The sequence below is a fragment of the Astatotilapia calliptera genome, chromosome 4, assembly GCF_900246225.1.
Source record: "Astatotilapia calliptera chromosome 4, fAstCal1.2, whole genome shotgun sequence".
In the NCBI taxonomy this organism is placed as follows: domain Eukaryota; kingdom Metazoa; phylum Chordata; class Actinopteri; order Cichliformes; family Cichlidae; genus Astatotilapia; species Astatotilapia calliptera.
In genome coordinates, this window is record NC_039305.1 from 23,975,348 (window position 1) to 23,996,730 (window position 21,383).

At 41.4% G+C, this 21,383-nt stretch overlaps 2 protein-coding genes across 3 annotated transcripts; both read left to right on the forward strand.

Moving 5' to 3' along the window:
- The first annotated feature begins 76 nt into the window (after positions 1 to 76).
- ptx4 (pentraxin 4, long) lies at positions 77 to 4,060 on the forward strand. The gene is made up of 4 exons (XM_026165653.1): positions 77 to 255; positions 1,255 to 1,433; positions 1,656 to 2,659; positions 2,952 to 4,060. Exons 1-4 carry the CDS (start codon positions 130 to 132, stop codon positions 3,632 to 3,634), a joined length of 1,992 nt encoding a protein of 663 aa, XP_026021438.1. The 5' UTR covers positions 77 to 129; the 3' UTR covers positions 3,635 to 4,060.
- Positions 4,061 to 4,934: 874 nt separating this feature from the next.
- Positions 4,935 to 21,300, forward strand: clcn7 (chloride channel 7). Of its 2 annotated transcripts, XM_026165609.1 has the most exons (25): positions 4,935 to 5,200; positions 6,351 to 6,428; positions 10,512 to 10,577; positions 10,984 to 11,049; positions 11,191 to 11,323; positions 11,469 to 11,578; positions 11,977 to 12,057; positions 12,144 to 12,206; positions 12,331 to 12,414; positions 12,587 to 12,680; positions 13,552 to 13,616; positions 13,835 to 13,951; positions 14,046 to 14,100; positions 14,598 to 14,658; positions 15,920 to 16,061; positions 16,806 to 16,899; positions 16,980 to 17,152; positions 17,503 to 17,554; positions 17,659 to 17,786; positions 18,436 to 18,521; positions 18,638 to 18,770; positions 19,064 to 19,123; positions 19,209 to 19,385; positions 20,678 to 20,758; positions 20,897 to 21,300. In XM_026165609.1, exons 1-25 carry the CDS (start codon positions 5,087 to 5,089, stop codon positions 20,981 to 20,983), a joined length of 2,400 nt encoding a protein of 799 aa, XP_026021394.1. In that variant the 5' UTR covers positions 4,935 to 5,086; the 3' UTR covers positions 20,984 to 21,300. The 2 variants fall into 2 exon arrangements, with proteins under 2 accessions (XP_026021394.1, XP_026021395.1); XM_026165610.1 differs by lacking the exon at positions 6,351 to 6,428.
- Positions 21,301 to 21,383: the final 83 nt, after the last annotated feature.

The following is a 21,383-nucleotide window of genomic DNA, read 5'->3' on the forward strand; positions in this document are numbered from 1 at the left end:
AGTGTTGTTTTCACATAGTGTGTTTCAAGACCAACCCTTTTCAGCTATGTCGTTCTCTTCTCCTTCAACTACACATTCCCAGACAAAGACCGACAGCTTGCATCTATCCTTGCTCCACTGCCCAGCACCATGCGCAGCTTCGTGGTGGGCATCTGGATGCAGGTCCTGGTTTACACGCTTCTGCTGCAGCTTCAGACTGTAAAGGTGCAGGGATTTGATCCAGTTTCCCAGAAACTCCAACGACTTAATGAGCAGGTCAGTCCCTTATTACCTATATTGCAAATAATATACAGTAGTACTTATTGTAGTATCATAAACTCACATTTTTACTTGCCTTTGCATGCATGCGGCTTATTTTAAATGACTTTTTATGTGCTAGTTATATCCTATGCTAACTCAAATCCATCCCTGTTCACTAGTCACAAAAGCTGTGGTACTACCATTTCAATATGGCCACAAATGTTCTTGTTTTCAAAGAATCAGGGCTGTTCTGAAGGTAAAGGAGCTGGGCCCATAGGGAGGTCTCCACACAATCTGAAAATCATCATAATTTTCAGCTGATCCAAAAAGGTTTGGTTTGAAATATAGGACTATAGCCATATGACCAAAAATAAATCAAAATCAAAATAACACCTCACTTGTGAAATGTTCTTCCATGTTAGTTTTGGCATTTCTTTCATTGCAGCATCAAAAAGCATCATCGCGGAATTTGACATTTTTGTACAGGAATGACTCAGCATCACAGCAACAGTCACCTCAAGGTGCTTTACTGTATAGTGCAAGGTAAAGACCCTAAAATAACTCAGATGACCACTTATGTGCAAGAACTTGGCAACAGCGGGAAGGAAAAACTCACCTTTAAGAAATAAACAGAACCAGGCTCAGGACCGAGCAGCAATCTGCTGCGAGTAGTTGGGGGTGAATGTTGTTGAATAAATGCACGAGAGGGTTAAAAAAGAAACACAAACATTTGCTTTTTATTAGTTTGTTTACTTTTTATGTGACACTATCAGATTAAAGTTGAATATCTGTTTCGCAATACTGTTTCTCTTCTGCTGTCATACATGTTATTAGTCATGCTGTAAAAGCACTGAAATCATGGAAAATCTCTTGCAGCACCCGATGATCAGTTGTCACGACCATGTGACACGTGTTTTTCAGTATTTACTGGAGATTTTCAGTATTTTCCTGACCTTGAGGTCAGAGAGCAAACATCTGCAGGAAGACTCATGAAAACGTTTTTTTCCCTGATAGTTCCAACAGTTCCAGGCTTTGACTCGAGCCCGTTTGAACATGCTGGCCCTGAACCAGAACAGGAGTTCCTTGCAGGCGCTAAAGCGGCGTGTTCAAGGCCTGAACGACCATTACCACCATGTATCACAGGACCTGGAACACCTAAAGCAAAGCACAACACAGGAGATAGAGGATCTCAGGTCAGAGCAACCAGGGGTAAATGTTCTGTTCTCGGAGACTGGAAGGGCTGCACTGAGAAGTAATATTAGTTTTGAACTGTAATTTCTCAGGTCATTCAGCTATTTACATGCCATACATGATAAAATGTAGCAGTTCATCCTTAGTCTGATGCTAAAAGCTGGATTTGAGAAGCAAGAACACAAGAATACCTAATCAAATATTTTCTCACACTGTCACCACAGGGAGACAAACAGGAAGCTTGAGAAGAAGAATAAGCGGCTGATGGGTCGCCTGACTTCAATGGAAAGAAAGTTAAGGGAGAACTGCCACCAGACGGAAAAAATGACAGCCGATCCTGATCAGGACTTCTTCGACCTCACTCTAGAGCTCCGAAGTCAAGAGGAGAGACTGGCTGCTCTTCAAATCCAGCGTGATGAGTTGCTGATTGGACTAAAAGGGTTGCTGGAATCCCTGAAAAACCAGGCAACACGTTTGGTCCAACTCGAGGGCCGGCTCAGTGAAGTCCTGGACGGGAATGGAAGGCAGAAGATGGGAGAGCCTGTTAGCTCCAACATCACACCTCAGGAATACAATGAACCATGCAGAAGAGGTCAGACAAATAGAGGAGGAAAGCGTAGAAGGATTCTGGAAGGACATATCCAACCCAGAGTGCAAGAAAGCAGCCAAATCCAGACGGACACTGATCATGAAACTAAGCCAGACCAACTCCATGCAGCAAGGCAGCCTAAACATTCAAAAGCTCAGATGCCAGAGTCTTATCTACAAATACAAGTCCAAAAGGAAAATCCTAAAACACATCCAGACCCTTCGCAGCCCCAGGTCCAGATCCAAACTTGGGCACAGACACAGCCCTATCCTTCCCAGCATCAGCATCAGCTAACTCTCCCCAGCATCAACACCACCCACCAGGCTCTGTCTCAATTGCAGGGCCAGACTGATCCCCAAGTACAGCAACCATCCCATTCCCATTCACATCCTGAGGAAACCCCACATTTACAAGACCCCGAACAGCATTCTAGGATGCTGCCCCGTGTTCCAAACCATTATACACCAGAAGACATACAGAACAGGACCAGTCCGGAGGCTCTTCGGCCTTATAAGCCAAGTGTTAGTGGATGGGATGAAGGAGAGGAGGACAAAAGGCACACGATGATTCATAACTTTCTGCAAATTCCTCTCAAGCACAAGATCCCAGCACAGCCAATTCCTAAGAGGGATGCAACCAGTAAGTAAAGTATCTACTCAGATACTGAAAAAGTCAAAGAAAGAAACATTTCAAAATTGTATCATGTTATCATCGAGTGAAAAGCATCACATTTACTGTTTATAGATTTGCGTAAACCCTCTTTTATCTTTCATGTACTGCCTCTCATGCAACTGTTTTTGCTGTTTAGCTCAGTTTGATGTTGCATTCATACAACATTTTAGCTTTTCCATGCACTGTTCAGTTTGTTCATGTGTATGTGTTGGCACCATGTTTAGATGAATTCGAATGCGTCTTCTTTCTCTGTCTGCAGTTTGTAACGTGGACTCCATGGTGCTGTTCCCCTCGGCCTCAGCAGAAAACTATGTCACCTTCTCCCTGAGTCTACCAGCTCTTCTTGAACTCTCTCTGTGCCTGTGGCTTCGTGTGGAGACACCACATATTGGCACGCTGCTCTCCTATGCCACCGATGACAGTGACAATCAGTTAGTTCTTTACGGACATAGGTCCTCGTCTTCGTCTACACCCTTTTCTGTTTCTTCTCCATCCTCACCTTCTTCCTCACCCTCTCTGGACTTTGTCATTAGAGACCCCGTGTATCGTCGTCTCCAGGTGTCACCGCTTCTGGACACTCACTGGCATCATGTCTGTGTCCTTTGGTCCTCTATCCACGGTCGATTCTGGCACTACAATGACCACCTCCTCGCCTCCTCAGGCTCTGACTTCAGGAAGGGCTGGGAGGTTCCCGGAGGTGGATCTGTGGTGCTGGGACAGGAGCAGGACTCTGTTGGTGGAGGGTTTGATCCTGCAGAGGGTTTTGCTGGGCAAATGGCTGGGTTCAGGTTATGGAACCGGGTGCTTAGCCCATCAGAGGTAGAAGGAGTAGTGGCAGGAAGAGGTGTGCCCAGAGGAGTGGTGCTTGGCATGGAGGATATAAAGGAGGTGCATGGGGCGGTGCATCATGTGGCCTGTGATTGTTTAGAGTACTGTGGCTGATAATCTAATCAAGGAAAAAAGCAGTGATCATTTAAGCAATTCCTTTTCTTTTTTTGTGCAAAGGTTATGTTTGTGAATGTAAACACTACCGTGCTATCAGTTTCTACTTTAACTACAGCACTTATAAAAGTATTATTATTCGTGGACTCTGTTGCAGGGTCAAGCCTGAGACCAGGACAGCTGGAGAACACCAGAATCCACTCTAATAATCATAGCTACACAAATATAAAGGATGCTTTGATAAAGATTTCAAAGTATTCTTACTGAAACAAACTATAATATAATTATAATGTTAAAACTACTTTCAAAACTAGCGTTGTAATAGCGAGTGTCGCAAACTAACTAAGAGACTGTAACTAAGTTTATATGCCTACTCACGCCTCCTGCCTTTGCTGTGTTACTCTAAAATTAAAATCTATACACAGTATGATACATGCTACACATATAATTATTACTTATTACTATTTACCTTGTTTCTTGCCTGTTTTTCTAATAGCCAATGTATCAAGCAAACTGAACTTTAGCAGCTTATGTGAATATCAATAATGTTCTTATGAAGAAAAACTCTCCACTCTCCATGACTCTCCATGAATCCAGTGCTTTCCCTCTGCAAGTGCAAGTCACATTTTTATAGCTAAATCAAATGAAACAATGAAGCTTATGGTATTTCACAAACTGATACCCGTTTCATTAGCAATTCTTTTATGCCCCTATTCCTTATTAATTACTTTTTAGCTTTATGTATTTTTAAAATCTTCTTATTTATTTTCCTTTGTTTTCCATGTGGAAAAATTTGAGTGACAGTTTTTCAGGTTCATCAAAACTATTTACATTACATGTAAGTTTGAAATAATTGTAGTGCAGAAAAAATTTATAAAAAGGAACTGATATGCTTGGAGGTATGCAGGATTTAAAAATCTCAAACTGGTTCTTGATTCAGAACAATTTTTTACATCTTACCCCTTTACCACTGCACAGGTGTTAATAACAGGCATAACCTCTACGTTCTTTGTAGACATGTTAACTAACAAGTATTATTATTATATATATTTAAAATGAAGGGAACAAACTTTGGAGCTGCAACAAGTTAAAGGCACTCCCATTTCCTCTGAAATGGTAAAGTCTGGCTGCGTTAGAGTTCAGATGAAAATAATACAGTTTACTTGCATATACAGTCTTTAGTCGCCTAATTATTGTTTATAATATAATATAATATAATATAATATAATTTTTTGCCATAACTTTCTGGAGTCTGAAATACTGAAAAACGTCAAATCCCAGCAGCCAACGCGCCCCAGGATTGTTTTTGACCCTGCACGCGAACCTTACAAAGCGTCACGAGTTGCAGAAATGATCATGGGGAGTTGAGAGAGAATAATAGTTGTTAGGCAACGACGGCTGAAGTTAATGAAGCGAACTATTGACAGCTCGGCGTATTAGCGGGGAGCCACCATGGCTAACATCACCAAGAAAGTGTCGTGGTCCAGCCGGGGCGACGACTCCGGTTTGACCGGGGAGGGGACACCGTTACTCAACGGCTCTGAGATACCGAAACCTTCCAGACAGGTTAGCATGGTGGCTAATTTACCTTAACAGCTATTACCTCCGCTGCTTCCCAAAGAAGATGCTGTGTCATGTTTTATTAGCTATCCTAGGCTTATGTTGACTCATGTTTATAAATACTGCATGGGCTATGAATGCTTTTAATCATTGTAATGCACGGCCGCGCACACAGTTTTTACTGAGGTGTTGTTGATGTCTGGTGACTGTTACTCATATAGCAGCAACATGACTTGACCCAGAGTGCATTTGAGCATAAAGTCAAATGAATTGAGGATGGAAGTGTGCAAGAATTCACGAAGACGGCGAGTACACATCAAAACAAGAGAAAACCACCAAACATGCAGAGTGTGTTTTGGTTTGCAATTCTGGATGGTAAATGCAACCACAAGTTTTGTTTGTGACTGGGTTTAGAGGGCGAAAGTAATAGAATTAGGCCTATTCAAATTAAGTACATGATGCTCATAATTTGTTTCAGTCCTCCTGGAAAATAATCAGATTATTGCTAGTCATTCGCTGTTACTTCCATTATTTCCTAACCTGTTTGACGCTGGAAAACATCCTGGGACAAATTGGATTACCTGGGCTACAGGTAAACTGTAATGTGACTGCTTTGGGAAGTGTGATTATCCCAGCACGATCCAGTTACAAGACCTGCAGACGTCTGCCTGTCAGAGTAATACTGAAATATTCTGGAAAATCCAACTTCCTTTTTTACTGTTACCGTTTCTGCCTGTGTGGCATTAGCCAACATGAAAGTAGAGTCTCACGTTAATCCCCTTCCAAATATGCGCATCCAAAAATGGATGTTTTCTCATTTGCATCAGAAAATGTACAGGTATGGAAAAGAACATGCTTTTTGTGTGCATTTTCTGTTGTAGATTTTTTGTTTGTTTTGAAGTCGAATATTTCTTCAATAAAGGGAGCAATAGAGAGCTTCTTACTCTTAAAAATCTTACCCGACATGTATAATTTCATGTGAGTCCAACATCAAAAGATGTCCAAAAATAGACTTTAGTCTCCAAGGAGAGGGGAGAAGACTCTTGTGTTAGTTTCTTAAATGGATACCAGCAGTTAACAATGTAACATATCATCCTGAAAAGTCCTACACATGGCCATACTCATATATTTATGTTGTTGTCTGTGATGTCTTTAGCTGTCCAGATCAGGCAGTGTATTTCGGATAGGCAGATTCAGCACGGTGGATTTGGAAGATGATATAACATCAGAAGAGGTAAAGTTTGAGCTCCCAACATCTCCTCCCTCTCCTTGTCTTTTTCTCTTCTATTTCCCTTTATTAGCAGTTCTTGTTTTAGCCTCTTAGACCACGATAATCTTTCCCAGCATTCCCCAGCAAATCACTGCAGTTGTGACTAATGCAATTCAGCCACATGCTCATATTTGTTTACTGTGCCAATGCCTTGACTGAGATAAAGTTGAAGGTTGAGACGGAGCTGCTTCCCTCTGAATGATTTGGGAAAACCTACACAGAAATTAGTCGCTCACCAGCCAGAATAGTCCAGTGATGCTTGACTCACTAGGGGCACGTGATTGGAAACTGTCTGCTGGTTTCCACTGTGAGGCACTGCAAATAGCAAATTGATCAAGTCCATGCATTTGAATATATGTTCATTACATTCATTCATTACATTTTACTTAACTACTTCTTTGCAGGCTTAGGATACTTAAACCAGGACAAGAAATCCTCATACATACACTCTGACACACAGGACCACATACTGATACTTGAGCCTCTGTTAGCACGACAGGATGTCCCATCTGTTCTGCTTCTTCACACAAACCATCTGATTCAGTTATGTTTTCATTGGCTGACTGGCTGGAATATGATTTCAGGCTTGTGATTTGCTTGAGTATGATAAACAAAATGTTATTTCCAGCTTGTTTGTGGCTCTGTGAAAGTAATTTCTTTACTTAGTTGCATGCTGCACAGATGGATGGCAAGCTAAAGCGTAATTTATGGTGCTGCAAATGTGTCCGTCTGCCTAGGTGTTTATATTTGGACAGGGAGAGGGGTTTTCACACATCGCAGATGTGCTCTTGTGTAGCCTCACAAGATCCTGTCGTCTCGCTGCGGGAAGCGGATGATGTATGCATTTGCTGAGTTTGATTAGCTAACAAGTGGGCTGGAATAGGGAAGGGAGTGACAGTGGAGGTCACTGAATATCCAAAAAAACCCCATCTGTGTAGGTTCTCAATCATCCAGGTTAGAGCATGGCGATATGACCAAAAATATTTATCTCGATATAGATTTGAAAATTTGTGATAACGATATAACTGACGATATAATTGACACTAGACAAGATACTTTACAACTCCACAACTTTATTTGTGCAAAAAAAAAAAATCAAGGTATTTTCAAATTAAATGAGCAGCTGTTTTTTATGTGCATTAAAGTTATATAAAAATTTAACAGTGCAAATGCAAATTCCTTGCTGAAAGTTTAACCAAAAGAATCAGAATCAGAAAGGGTTTTATTGCCAAATGTTGAGCAGGTTTACAACATTAGGAAATTGCTGCGGTGCTTCAGTGCAAACATACTGTCATAAATTGCGCTTAAATAGACATGAAAAAATAAAAGTAAGAATAAGAATTAAAAGTGCTACGTAGAAAGATATATACATGAGTGCAGGTGGTGATCAGTGCCAAACATGGAATGATGCAGTGAACACAGCGTAGGGTCATGTGTTAGGGGTGGGAACAGTCGTACGTTTATTGTTCATGTGTCCAACAGCAGAGGGGAAGAAACTGTTCTTATGGCGAGAGGTTCTGGTGCGAATGGACCGGAGCCTCCTGCCTGAGGGGAGCAGGTCAAACAGACTGTGTCCAGGGTGAGAAGGGTCAGCTGAGATCCGAGCTGCACGCCCCAGTGTCCTGGAGGTGTACAGGTCCTGCAGAGATGGGAGTCTACAGCCAATCACCTTCTCAGCAGAGCGCACAACACGCTGCAGTCTCTGTTTGTCCCTGATAGTGGCTCCAGCGTACCACACGGTGATGGAGGAGGTGAGGATGGACTCGATGATTGCAGTGTAGAATTGCATCATCGTCCGTGTTGGCAGGTTGAATTTCTTCAGCTGCCTCAGGAAGTACATCCTCTGCTGGGCTTTCTTGATGACGGAGGTGATGGTGGGCTCCCACTTCAGGTCCTGGGTGATGGTGGTACCCAGGAAGCGGAATGAGTCCACAGAGGTGATGGGGGTGTCAGTCAGGATGATGGGGGGGAGTGGGGCTGTGTGCTTCCTGAAGTCCACAATAATCTCCACTGTCTTCTGGGCATTCAGCACCAGGTTGTTGTGGCTGCACCAGGACACCAGACGTTCAACCTCCCTCCTGTAGGCGGACTCATCCCCGTCCGAGATGAGCCCAATAACGGTGGTGTCATCTGCAAACTTGATTAGCTTGACAGACTGGTGGGTGGAGGTGCAGCAGTTGGTGTACATGGAGAAGAGCAGAGGAGAAAGAACACAGTCCTGAGGGGAGCCGGTGCTGATGGTCCGGGAGTCCGAGACATTCTTTCCCAGCCTCACATGCTGCTTCCTGTGCGTCAGGAAGTCAGTGATCCACCGGCAGATGGGATCAGGCACATTCATCTGGGAAAGCTTGCCTCGGAGATGGTCTGGAAGGATGGTGTTGAAGGCAGAGCTGAAGTCCACAAACAGGATCCTGGCGTAGGTTCCTGGGGCGTCCAGATGCTGCAGGATGAAGTGTAGGGCCATGTTGATGGCGTCGTCTACAGACCTGTTGGCTCTATATGCAAACTGCAGGGGGTCCAGGAGGGGGGCCGTGAGGGTCTTGAGATGGGAGAGAACTAGGCGCTCAAATGACTTCATGACCACAGATGTCAGAGCCACGGGTCTGTAGTCATTTAGTCCAGTGATCCTAGGTTTCTTGGGGACAGGGATTATGGTAGAGGACTTGAAGCAGGCAGGCACATGACATGCCTGCAGTGAGGAGTTGAAAATGCCAGAAAACACTGGGGCCAGCTCGTTTGCAGTGTCTGAGGGTGGCAGGAGACACACCGTCTGGGCCGGGAGCTTTTCGAGCATTCAGACTCTTAAACTGCTTCCTCACATCTGCTTCATGAATATGAAGAGTTGTGGTGGGAGGAGGTGGTGTGAAATCCTCTTTTGTGTGGGGTGAGGAGGGGGGTGTTGTAGGTGAACAGTTTGAAGGTGGTGATGGCTCTATGGAGGGGGGAGAGGTGGGGGAATTAGTGTCCAAAGTGCCTCTATTGTTGGGGCCATTGGAGGTGTGAAGGCTGCCTGATGGCATTTCCAAAGGCATTTCCAGTGGAAATTGGCCGACATATCCTCAGCATAACCGTGTATAATATCCACAAAACTTAAAAAGAGGTTATACACACACAATACTGTAATACTATGCTGAAGCACAGTACGTATCACTCCGCGAGGCTCCTGCCTACGATAGCCGTAATGCTCCGACAATCCATCAAGCGGTGCGGGTTTGTAGCTTAGCAAAGTCGTACTAAAACATTTGACAGATTTTTGAGCGCCGTGTACATAAAATCATTTCGAGGTCAGTAAACACAACCAGAATTCATACATAAGGCACACGGGATTATAAGGGGCACTGTCGATTTTCAGAAAAATCGAAGAATTGATTTTAAGTGTGCCGTATTTTCCAAAAAACGCGGTAATAACGAAGGTCCGCTAGCATGCTCTACCAAAATTAGTGCTTTGTTGTGTATCTGATGGACGAAAGCTAAACCAGTTCATCACCACTGAAATTGCAGCATTTTTATAAAGCAATTCTGGTTCATCCGTTTCATTCAACAATCCGCTTTCGCCCTTCTCACTCTCTGTCGCCGGCACGCTTTTTCCGCCATGTGCATATGAAAACAAAGGCACTGCCATTGCGCGTTTTACAATTCATCAGCAATTCATCCACCAGGAATTTACTGTCATCTGTGATTCCTTGTATTGATGCTAAGATTATGATTGATGCTACAATTATTATTGTAGCTTCATTTCTAGAGAAGTACATGTGTGGTTATGGCGTAGGTTACACTGTAGTGTTTCAGAGGGGTTTGTGGTTACAGCTATGATGTAGACTTTCTGGAGAAACTGGCTGGGATTGAGTTGTTAAGAAAACTTTTGATTGTCAAACCTGTCCCCTAATTTTCTTCTGAGTAAGAAAAAATGCATCTGATGCTTGTGATTCATTGTTCCACTCCCTGCTGCTGTATGTAAAATGTTTTAATGGCAGTAAAATAGTTTCCAGCCACATAACTGAGGTCAGAGGTGATGCGTTAATGCTTTTTTTTCCTCGCCCCCTGCAGGACCCTATTAGGGGCCGACCGAAAGAGATCCCACACAACGAGAAGCTGCTGTCACTTAAATATGAGGTAAAACTGCTGTTAACCAATCAGAATCCTGTGTTTCTGATAAGTCTTGAATAAGCTGGATTACACTTGGTTACTTTGATGTTTTCACAAGAAGTGAAAATGTCCTTTTTTGCCATCTTAAGGAAGAAACTAAAGACTGAGCCAGCTATAAAGATGCAACTGTTTGTAATGTTCTTAAGCAAAGTGGAACTGTCAGTACTTCAGGAGATATGCTTTGTATTGTCTTTGAAATTTTGTATATACATCTAAAAAATGCACACAAAAATTGGTCAGATTTTTGGATGTCACTTTCTTTAAATAGATTATACAATTGAACCTAGCAGGAAGAGCTTTTGTGTGGGTGTTGTTTTTTTTTACAGATGTATTTGATTAAATGAAATGTATTCATCTGTCTGTTTCATTGTAGAGTCTGGATTATGACAACATTGAAAACCAGCTCTTTCTTGAAGAGGAGAGAAGAATGAGTCCCATGGTGAGTGGTGCAGGAATCTTTTGCAGAAATGGTAGTTTGCCTGGGCTCTGTATGAACTCCATTATTTTCTTTCTGTCTCGAGTCTTGTGTCTGGCTGCTTTATCCTGCATCACTTCTTGTCTTCTCATCTTGTGTTTTTAGGGTTTCCGCTGTCTGGAGATCAGTCGTTGGGTAATCTGCGGTCTGATTGGCATTCTAACGGGTCTCATCGCCTGTTTTATAGACATTATGGTGGAGAAACTGGCTGGGTACAAATATCAAGTTATTAAAGAGAGTATCCTTTAGACGTGTACAGCTTTTTAGTCCTATTTTTTAGTACCACGTAAATATGCAAGGCTTAAGGAACTTTAATTTTTCTCCAAATCACTCAAGTGATTTCAGGAAAAAAAGGACACTTCCTTGACTCTGAGCCTTCACAGACATTGAAAAGTTTACAGAGGTGGGTGGGCTGTCTATTTCTCTCATCCTCTGGGCCGTTCTCAACTGTGCCTTCGTCCTGGTGGGGGGCATCATGGTTGCGTTTTTTGAGGTAAGACAGAAAGCAAAAATATTCTTGACCTTTTATGATTAGCCTAAATTTTGAATTGGAACCACTTCTTCCCCATTTGTGTGTGTTTTAATAATAACATTCCTCAAGTGCAAGAATGGGTTTTGGAGAAGTGTGACATAAAAGCTTTTGCTTTTTTTCCCCTTTTTTGTTGCTCTATTACATATTCCTTAGCTACAAACTATTCAAATCGTTGTGGAAGTGAAGATTTTTGGTTAGTAATAGCACGTCTGTCAATGTCTGAGTCCTTCTTTGAAATACTGATAATTTAAGCTAAATGTGTTTCTGTTTTTGTGACAGTGCGGTTTACTAGCATGTGATGAGGCACTGTGTGTACCACGAGTCTTCACATGTATCTTTTCCTGTTCTTTCTCTTGTAGCCAATAGCAGCTGGAAGTGGTATTCCTCAGATAAAATGTTACCTAAATGGAGTCAAGATTCCCAGGGTGGTACGGCTCAAGGTACGGCCACGTAAAATACCAGTAACTTAGAATAATGGCTACACTAGATCCACCTTTACATCTTTATGTCCCGTTGTTCTTTGTAGACGCTGGTGGTGAAAGTGATTGGCGTTATATGTTCAGTAGCTGGCGGTCTTGCTGTTGGAAAGGTAAACTATATTAAAATCCTTCATCTTTTTGTAAACATACACTCAAACTGTGTTCTAAACACATTTGAAACACATTTTTAAAAAAGCTTTTAAAGCTGTCCTCTTGTTTGCCCACGATCGTCAGGAAGGTCCCATGATTCACTCTGGTGGTGTTGTAGCTGCGGGAGTCTCACAGGGCAGAAGCACCTCCTTAAAACGGGACTTCAAGGTAAGCGTGTGTTGAGATCCTGAACACTAACATGCTTGTGGGTCACAGTATATATTTAGTGTGTCACATCGATTGACATTGTGACAAACTCCATATATCATAATATACTAAGTTTGTGTGTGTTTGACAATAGGAGTGGTTAATAATATGAAATATATGTGTGTTTGTGTAGATGTTTGAATACTTCCGGAGAGACACAGAAAAGAGGGACTTTGTTTCTGCTGGAGCTGCTGCTGGAGTTTCTGCTGCTTTTGGGGCACCAGTTGGTAAAAACACATAATCTGCTTTTGCTGTGTGTGAAGTTTAGCTGCTTTAAGCTCTACAACAGTATGATTATATATGCCCACACTAAAAGCAAACAAAAAATAATAGTTTGCATAATAAGATCTTTAGAAGTCTTAAATTTGATGCACTGGGATCTACAGAAACCCTCTGACATACTCTTATTAGTCTGTTGATAACTGCCTGCTGTGATTATAAAGCTGCCTTGTGCATGTTGATCAGGTTATCGTGTGAAGAGTGCTGCTGTGATCACGCTTGCTAACTCTGGATTAGTTTAAGGGTGTTATCACACCTGTAGTTTGTTTACTCTGGTCCGAATCAGCTGAGTAAAAATTTGTAGATTAACCCTGTGGTTTGGTTTGTTTTCACACAGAAAAATCCAAGTGAACTGAAATGTGTCACTGGAAACCACATGAGAATGTTCAGTCCACTCATTTGCCAGATGTGTTAATAAAATAATAATAGGGTTAATAAAAATTAAATACAAGAAGAAGGTGCTGTGTGAGAAAACCAGTAATTTATGTTTACTTAACAGCTAGCTGTTAACCCGTACAGACGTTTGCACATCTATAGCACCTTCTTGTGTTGAGAATACAAAGCACACAGGGCAACGGGACATTTTTAAGCTCAAACTTTAACATACACCTGGTAGTTGGCTTGGATCATGTTCACACCATAAACAAACTGACACTACCTCCTCCGAAGGGTCTCTGTGTGGTTGTTTTGGTCTGCACACAAGTGTGTTTTGTCACTTCTCCAAGTCACTTTTTCAGTCTGAAGGAAAAAACAAACAAAATGAATATATAAAAATGTAATGCTATTCTGGTTTCTAAACTCTCTTTCTGTGGTCGACAGGCGGAGTTTTGTTCTCTCTAGAGGAGGGAGCTTCTTTCTGGAACCAGATGCTCACATGGAGGATAGTAAGTCATGAAATGAGCATTAACCCCTATTAGTGAGCACAATATGTTGAATCAACAGCATTTCATCCAGAAGTCTAATAAATTGAACTGAATATCTTTACTGTCATTGTCGCTTAAACAACAAAATTAAAAAGTTGGCTAAAAGATTGATTAAAACACAAGTGGATAAGTTTTAGTATTTCCTACATCTCCTAAATGCTTGCCCTCCTCCTCTGCAGTTCTTTGCCTCCATGATCTCCACCTTCACACTGAACTTCTTCCTCAGTATCTATCATGGCAAACCAGGAGACCTTTCCAATCCAGGTCTCATTAACTTTGGACGCTTTGAAAGTGATGTAAGAGACTTGCATTAAACATAAACAGTGTGCTTTTTGAGGTTAATTAATTTTTGTGGTCAATGTAAAAGCACCGACTTTTGTCTCTTTTCAGAGTGTGGCCTATTACTACTACGAGATTCCTTTGTTCATGTGTATGGGAGCTTTAGGTAAAGTTTTTTTGTTTTGTTTTTAATTTCTACAAATATGCACAATTCTTCATGTGGTCCATTTTGGTATACACTATCAGCTACAACCTAAAACCAATGATGCCTAGAGGTGGCATTTCCTGCCACTAATCTTCCCTAGAAGCACAGTGCCCCCCAACACATAACATGAGCTGCTCGGGAATAGTTCACTGCATAATCAGAGACCCCAAACACTGAATAGGAATGAGAATCATCGTCTAATTCTTTGCCAGTTCCGCATCAACTCATCAGTCACACTCATTTGCATCCAACCTTTCCAGTTTCTTTGATCAATATTTTTCTTTTCTTCTTATTTTCCTGAGAGTTGCATATTGCAAATCGATCATCAGTCCTGCACCCAGTGGGTGTCACTTCTAAATGTTTCTCAGACTGATGACAATACCACTGTTCTATTTCACTTACACTATCGCTCCTGTTTATTCATTTCATTAATTTGTTTCCGTTCCTGTCCTGTGCAGGTGGGTTGTTGGGAGCGCTCTTTAATTCACTCAACTACTGGCTGACTATCTTCAGGATCAGGTAAAGTTTAGATAGGACTCAAGCAAATGCAAACCAAACTGTCATTAACTCAGAAAGGAAATATTTCAGCAAAGGTTGTGAATAAAGAAGAGCATGTGTGTGCATTGTGCCAACAAAAACATCACATGGAGAGCTTGAAAATGTTGTTGGTTGACACAGACTGGGTGGGGTGCGAGATGAGGTTTTTTAAGAGAAGACTTAAAATGGATTCTCGGAAGTTTGTGATTGACATGTGTAAAAATAGCCTCAGTATAAGAACAGGTACGATCACCGGGAGGCTGACTAATGTGGGAGACGACTCGTACTGAGAAGTGTTCCTGGCTTCCTGCTCTGGAGCTGGCTGATATAAATGTACTCAGATCTTAATATAATACACACTGTGTGTAGTTTGCTAATGCTTATTCATTCTCAATCATAATCAAAACATTAAATCCAACTGTCATGACACCAGATTTTTAATAAATGAGTGTCAGTTTATTTACAATATTAATTGACAGGAAATGGGGAAACAGGTGGTCTGAGGATTTGATTTCATATCTGCAATTTTTATACTCTTTCCACGGTGGAAAGTCTGTATTAAGAGAAAGGGAGAGAGGAGGCATGCCCGATTTGGTCACGTCAGTCACACGGCTCTGTCTGTAAGCGCAGAAACCCGACTTACCTGCTGTTCCTTCTGTGTGCGAGAGTAACCAGTAAGACGAGAGATGACTTGTGGTGAGGAGCTAAAACTGCTTAATGGCTTGTTTCGAGGCTGTGAGTGCACTGAGGTGCTGCACAGGCCCAGTATAAGATAAATGAGGAAAATTTTGATATGCAACTCTTAACCCTCCAAATAAGCCTAATGGATCCTTTTAAAAAAACAACCAAAAAAAGAAAGACTTAATTGAAGCAGTCTGAAAACAAAACAAAGTTTATCTTTAATATTTCTTTAAAGATAAACTTGAAAATAAAATATTTGCCTGGCTGGACGGTCTTGTTTCTAAAAATAACTCCTCTGGTCTGAGTCTAAGGAAGTCTGTATTTCTGTCACATTTCTGAGCAGTAATTACACTCGACATTTCCAGTCACATGGCCTGAAGAGACACAAAGTCAAAGAAGCTTTGTTTCCCTCTCATCTGTTTTTATTGGACTAAGAGCTGCTTTTTTTATTTGGGAAAGTCCAAACTGAGAGATCAGCAATGTGTCAGCATTTTAGCGCAGAGCAGATTAGGGCGTGGCGTTGTACATGAAAATGTCTAAATTTAATGTGTCTGTGTGTTAGGTATGTGCATCGCCCATGTTTGCAAGTGATGGAGGCCTTGTTGGTGGCTGCTGTGACCGCAGCAGTGTCATTCACCATGATTTATTTTTCCAACGACTGTCAGCCTCTGGGGCCCGAGCGCAATGAGGAGTACTCACTGCAGGTACACCCACATTCGTTTCCACTTGACTGAAAACACTCTCTCGCTGCTTTTTTCGATTTAGATGATGATGCATAATAACGCTAAATATGGGTCACAGTGTTACAGCAGAGCCGGGCAGGATTAGTTTTAAGATGGACGGGGAGATGGTGAAATGTGTGACAAAGCAAATTAAGACCAGCACGTGCAGATTTGTAGAGGACCCTGCTCATAATGATCCTTGGCACTTCCTACTTTTTAACCTCAGTAAAGTTTCATTTCAATAAAGTTTACCAGCATGGCGTAAAAACGGTACTTTAAAGGGATCTAAGGGGATGCAGGATGTTTCTCTCATAGAGTGCAACATTTTAAGAATTTATGTATTACCATGAAAATTGGTTGAGACATTCAGATGTCTCTTTTATATTCAATCATTCCCATGTTTGCTGCTAATTAGAAAACAGAATGTCCGGGAACAGTTTTGGTTCAGTGCACTGTGACTGAGACTAGCTGTAGATTAGAAGCTCAGATGATGGAAGCAATACCAGATTTAAATGTTATAATAGTTTATGCTTTTATAGATTTTTTTTTTTTCACTTCTGATTGGGTAGCAAAATTGTGACATCATGTTTGTATTTAGGCACTGTGGGCATCCGATTCCTAATAAAATCAGACGTGATAAGCAGTTTTTCTGTTTCTGTCTTAAGCCCTTCATTTTGTGGCTCTTGAGTATTTTGTGCCATGCATCATTTTTCTGTCTCTGTTTAGTTGTTTTGTGCAGATGGCGAGTATAATTCCATGGCTACAGCATTTTTTAACACTCCTGAGAGAAGCGTTCGTAGTCTCTTCCACTATCAGCCGGGTAAGATGGTGCACTATTGTAGTGACTTTGTTTAAACCATTATACTCTCACTAATTACTTTCTTTGTTTGTGTTTTAAAGGAAGTTACAACCCTATGACACTGGGTTTGTTTACTCTGACCTATTTCTTCCTGGCGTGTTGGACATACGGCCTGGCAGTGTCTGCTGGTGTCTTCATCCCGTCTCTTCTAATAGGAGCAGCTTGGGGGAGGCTGTGTGGGATACTGCTTGCCTCTTTCACTCCCACTAGCCCGGTTGGTGCTCCTCACAGTGACATTTGTTTTAGTTCCCATTTTGAAAACTAGCTAAATTTAATGGAGCTGACCCAACAAGTTAACATGACCGGTATCATGGACAGTATTAGCAAAGCAGTGGAAGAAAATAGTCTTTATTTAAAAAAAAAAAGAGAACTTTTAATTACTTCACAAACCTTCCTACTAAACTTGCTAGCATTATTGTGTTATTAAAAATATGGGATAGGGAAATAGGTGTTATCTGAAACATGTTAAATGCATATTTTTATTAATTTGTCTAGATTATTGTTACATTAAGCTAATATGCCAATTAACATGTGTTAAAGACTTTGCTCCATGTATTTTCATAGATTTGGGCTGATCCTGGTAAATATGCTTTGATTGGAGCTGCAGCACAGTTAGGTGAGTAACTGTCACTTTAAAAAAAAATTTTGTAATTTTATGTATATTGTTGTAAATATTTAAATTTGTTCTACAATGTGCTGCATACTTCCTCCTCTCTGCAGGTGGCATTGTAAGAATGACTCTCAGTTTGACTGTCATCATGGTGGAGGCAACTGGAAACGTCACATACGGCCTTCCCATAATGCTCGTTCTCATGATTGCCAAAATAGTGGGAGACTACTTTCAGGAGGTGAGTGAAGTCACAGACACAACCTACTCCTCACTCCACACTGCTGAAGTTAGTCCAGTGTAGGGTGATCAGATCCCAGCATAATAAATGCTACTGTATTTTATCTGAATGCAAGTGCTTAGTAAATGCATTTAGCGTAAATTTCAATTTCATTTAATACATTAGTCTTTTGTAAACCTATATTTTCCTTTTCTGTTGAGAGGAGATAAAAAATAAAGTTTTTGTTTGTCTGACAGCAGACACTTTGTCCTAACCTGCTGGAATAATTGGAGATTTATCTGAACGTCACGACCACGCCTCAGACACTTACCTTCTGGTTCCATACCTATACATTGGCTTCCTGCACTGTAGGCTTTTTGTTCTCATTTTCGTGCCCAACCCTCCCCCCGCTTTTCTCAGTTCTTACACGACTCATTTGTACCCGGGGGTTTGGTCGGCCTGGAAGTCCTCACTGAGGCCTTCCACAAAACCTCAGTCTCAGGCTTAGAGAGTAGAATCCAACCACTGTAACCTTTCAAGAAACCTTGCGGATTGAATTGAGGATGTTGTCCTTGCTGGTGAAATTGCAGTTGGATCTACTGTGTACAGTTTATGATAGGAAAGTAAGGCACAGACAGCATCTCCAACCACTCTTATTTTCCTGCTTTAGGGTTTATACGACATTCACATCAAGTTGCAGAGTGTTCCCTTCCTGCACTGGGAGGCTCCTGCCACCTCCCACTGGCTGACTGCCAGGTAGGATGGATGGATGAACTTGTGTTTGTTTTTCTCACTGTTTCTTTTATTTTATAATCAGTACTTGCACTCTTGTTGTTTACCTTCTTATCACCATTGTCCTCCTCGCTGTCCAGAGAGGTGATGAGTTCTCCAGTCACCTGCTTCAACAGGATAGAGAAGGTGGGAACAATCGTGGACGTCCTTAGCAACACATCAACAAATCACAATGGCTTCCCTGTTGTCGTGCAGGTTTTGGATAGTGATGAGGTAACTGTTTGAATGTTTGTTTGTTTTTCTGTTGAAAGTTTGTGTTTGAGGTGTTAAAGGGTTGCTCGCTGCTAAGTAGTTGGTTTTGTTTCTTAACAAAAGGTCGTGTTAAGGTGTTTGTAGTCAAATCCGTGGAAAGCGTTGTTTTTGTGTCTCTTTGTGTCAATTTTTGGCACCACTTTAGCAAAGTACATAAGCTACTTTAAGAGCAGATTGGAGTTGACGCAGGAGAAAAATGTGAGACATGTTGCCCTGCAGTGTAAGAGATTATTAACACCTTCCTCTTCACTCAGCCAGCAAAACTCTGCGGTCTCATCCTGCGCTCTCAGCTGATTGTTCTTCTCAAACACAAGGTAACAGCTGATCTGAGATCTGATACGAGAGCCTGTAAAACCTGATTGCAGTTAGGCCAGTTTGCACCATCTTCTTTCCTGCCAGGTGTTTGTGGAGTTGGCCCGGTCCCGGCTGTCTCAGAGGAAGCTCCAGCTGAAAGACTTCAGGGACGCCTACCCCCGCTTTCCCCCAATCCAAAGCATCCATGTCTCCCAGGACGAGAGAGAATGCATGATGGACCTCACTGAGTTTATGAATCCAACACCTTACACTGTACCACAGGTAACAGATGCAGTAACTGCAGTTGTGCAAGCACCAACAAATTTGATTAGACTTGTAAGTTGAGACTGCTGCTGCAAAATGTTAAATTTGTGGGTTTACAGTTTTCTTTTCATTCTTTCATTAAAATGCTTTTCAGGATGGTTTTTGATGTTTTGTTTGAATGAAGTCAAACTAGGGCTGCTCGATTATGGCAAAAATGATCATCACGATTATTTTCACTGAAATTGAGATCTCGATTATTTGACGATATTTATTTAACAATAACAATGTATTGAATAATGGCTTTAAAGATTGTCAAAACAAATAATATAAAATAGTGTGCAAATACTGATAACGGTGCAAATGTTTGCAATATAAAAAATAAATGAAAAATGTAAACATCTATGTTTAGTGAACTTCAAAATACTGCATAATATTTATGCATACAAATAACCAAACATCAAGGCAAGCTGTGTAGCCACACAATGCACAATTGTATCAAACTGACACTGAGGTATGTCAACTAAAGTTGCTGCTTGAACACAAATAAAATAAAACATTGAAAGTACAATACAACTTTATTTGTATAGCACATTTAAAAGACCAGTGGTACACCAAAGTGCTTTACAATAAAAACAGGAAAATTAAGACAATAAATAAAAGACTATTAACAAAGTACCACATATGTCATTAGGTTAAGGGCACTAATTATACAACAATAAAAGGGAATATAAGAACAAAGTTACTAAGAACAGATATAGCTAAAAGATAAAGTACATAAATAAGAAATTGAACCAAATTTAAAATAGGGACACTAACTTACTAAAAGTAGTAACTTTTATAAGAAATAAATAAAAACTAGTAGGCCCAAGTCCCATACAATCTCAAAACGGCTCAACAAAACATGGTTCCTGCAACCTCTCAAAGGTTTTTAGCCAAAAACGCCAGCTTATTGACATGATCAGGCTTCAGGGATGCACGCAGGCACTTGACAACATTTCCACCAGTGCTGAAGACTATTTCTGATGAGGCACTTGTGGCTGGGATGCAAAAATATCCTCTCCTCTCCAAATAACTTCTGCTTAGCTTTCCGAGCTTCCCTCGGGTCCTCTTAATTGTTGCGACGCGTGTTCGAAACGAGAGGTGCGCTCGATTTGCCACACGGAGCAGCGCGAGAGTAAAGCACGAGGGAGGTGCTAATAATCGGCTCAGTCATTTTTAATGATCGTTGAAAGCCCAGATCAAAATTTCGATTAAAATTCGATTAATTGAGCAGCCCTGAGTCAAACTTTAACAAATCGTTCTGTCTGCAGGATACATCACTCCCCCGTGTGTTTAAGCTGTTCAGAGCCCTGGGACTGAGACACCTGGTGGTGGCAGATGATGTGAACAGGGTAAGACGGTGTGTTTATGTTTCAGTGTAAAGGATTTTTGTTTGGTTGTATTTCCCCACATACTTCACATTTATTTTGCTATGATGATTGTCCTGATTAGTTTGGTTTTTTTTTTCTTTGGTTTGTCACCTCCTGCAGGTGATTGGACTGGTGACAAGGAAGGACTTGGCCAGATATCATCTGGGCAAACATGGGCTGGAGGAGCTGCAGCTTGCCCAGACATAGTGTGCCCACATACACACGCCCATAGACTGACCACATGTTGCCTCAGAAGCTGTTGACCATCCGTTTGGCAGCCCAGAAGGACGCCTTCAAGGGCCAAAGATCTCTTTTTTGAATAATTCTAAAAAACATCCACCCCTCTGTTAACGCTGAGTGACGGCATTTTCTTCTAAAGGATTCAAATTAATAGTTTTTCCAGGATAATTCCAGGAACTGTATTTTATTTAATAATTCACCAGATTTTTGCGCTGAGGCAACAGATGACGCTTGACTTTCTTGTCTTTTATTCTTAATCGTTTTGGTTGTTTAGTTGTTTTTCACACACTTTTACAGAGTTTTACACACACACACACACACACACACACACACACACACACACACACACACACACACACACACACGC

Excerpts from the sequence above, each read along its gene's own strand:
- ptx4 (XM_026165653.1), top strand. The coding sequence starts at position 130 with ATGCGCAGCTTCGTGGTGGGCATCTGGATGCAGGTCCTGGTTTACACG. Across the intron at positions 1,434-1,655 it reads CAGGAGATAGAGGATCTCAG|GGAGACAAACAGGAAGCTTG; the intron begins GTCAGAGCAACC and ends CTGTCACCACAG. Across the intron at positions 2,660-2,951 it reads TCCTAAGAGGGATGCAACCA|TTTGTAACGTGGACTCCATG; the intron begins GTAAGTAAAGTA and ends CTCTGTCTGCAG.
- clcn7 (XM_026165609.1), top strand. The coding sequence starts at position 5,087 with ATGGCTAACATCACCAAGAAAGTGTCGTGGTCCAGCCGGGGCGACGAC. Across the intron at positions 6,429-10,511 it reads ATGATATAACATCAGAAGAG|GACCCTATTAGGGGCCGACC; the intron begins GTAAAGTTTGAG and ends CGCCCCCTGCAG. Across the intron at positions 16,062-16,805 it reads ATGAGGAGTACTCACTGCAG|TTGTTTTGTGCAGATGGCGA; the intron begins GTACACCCACAT and ends GTCTCTGTTTAG.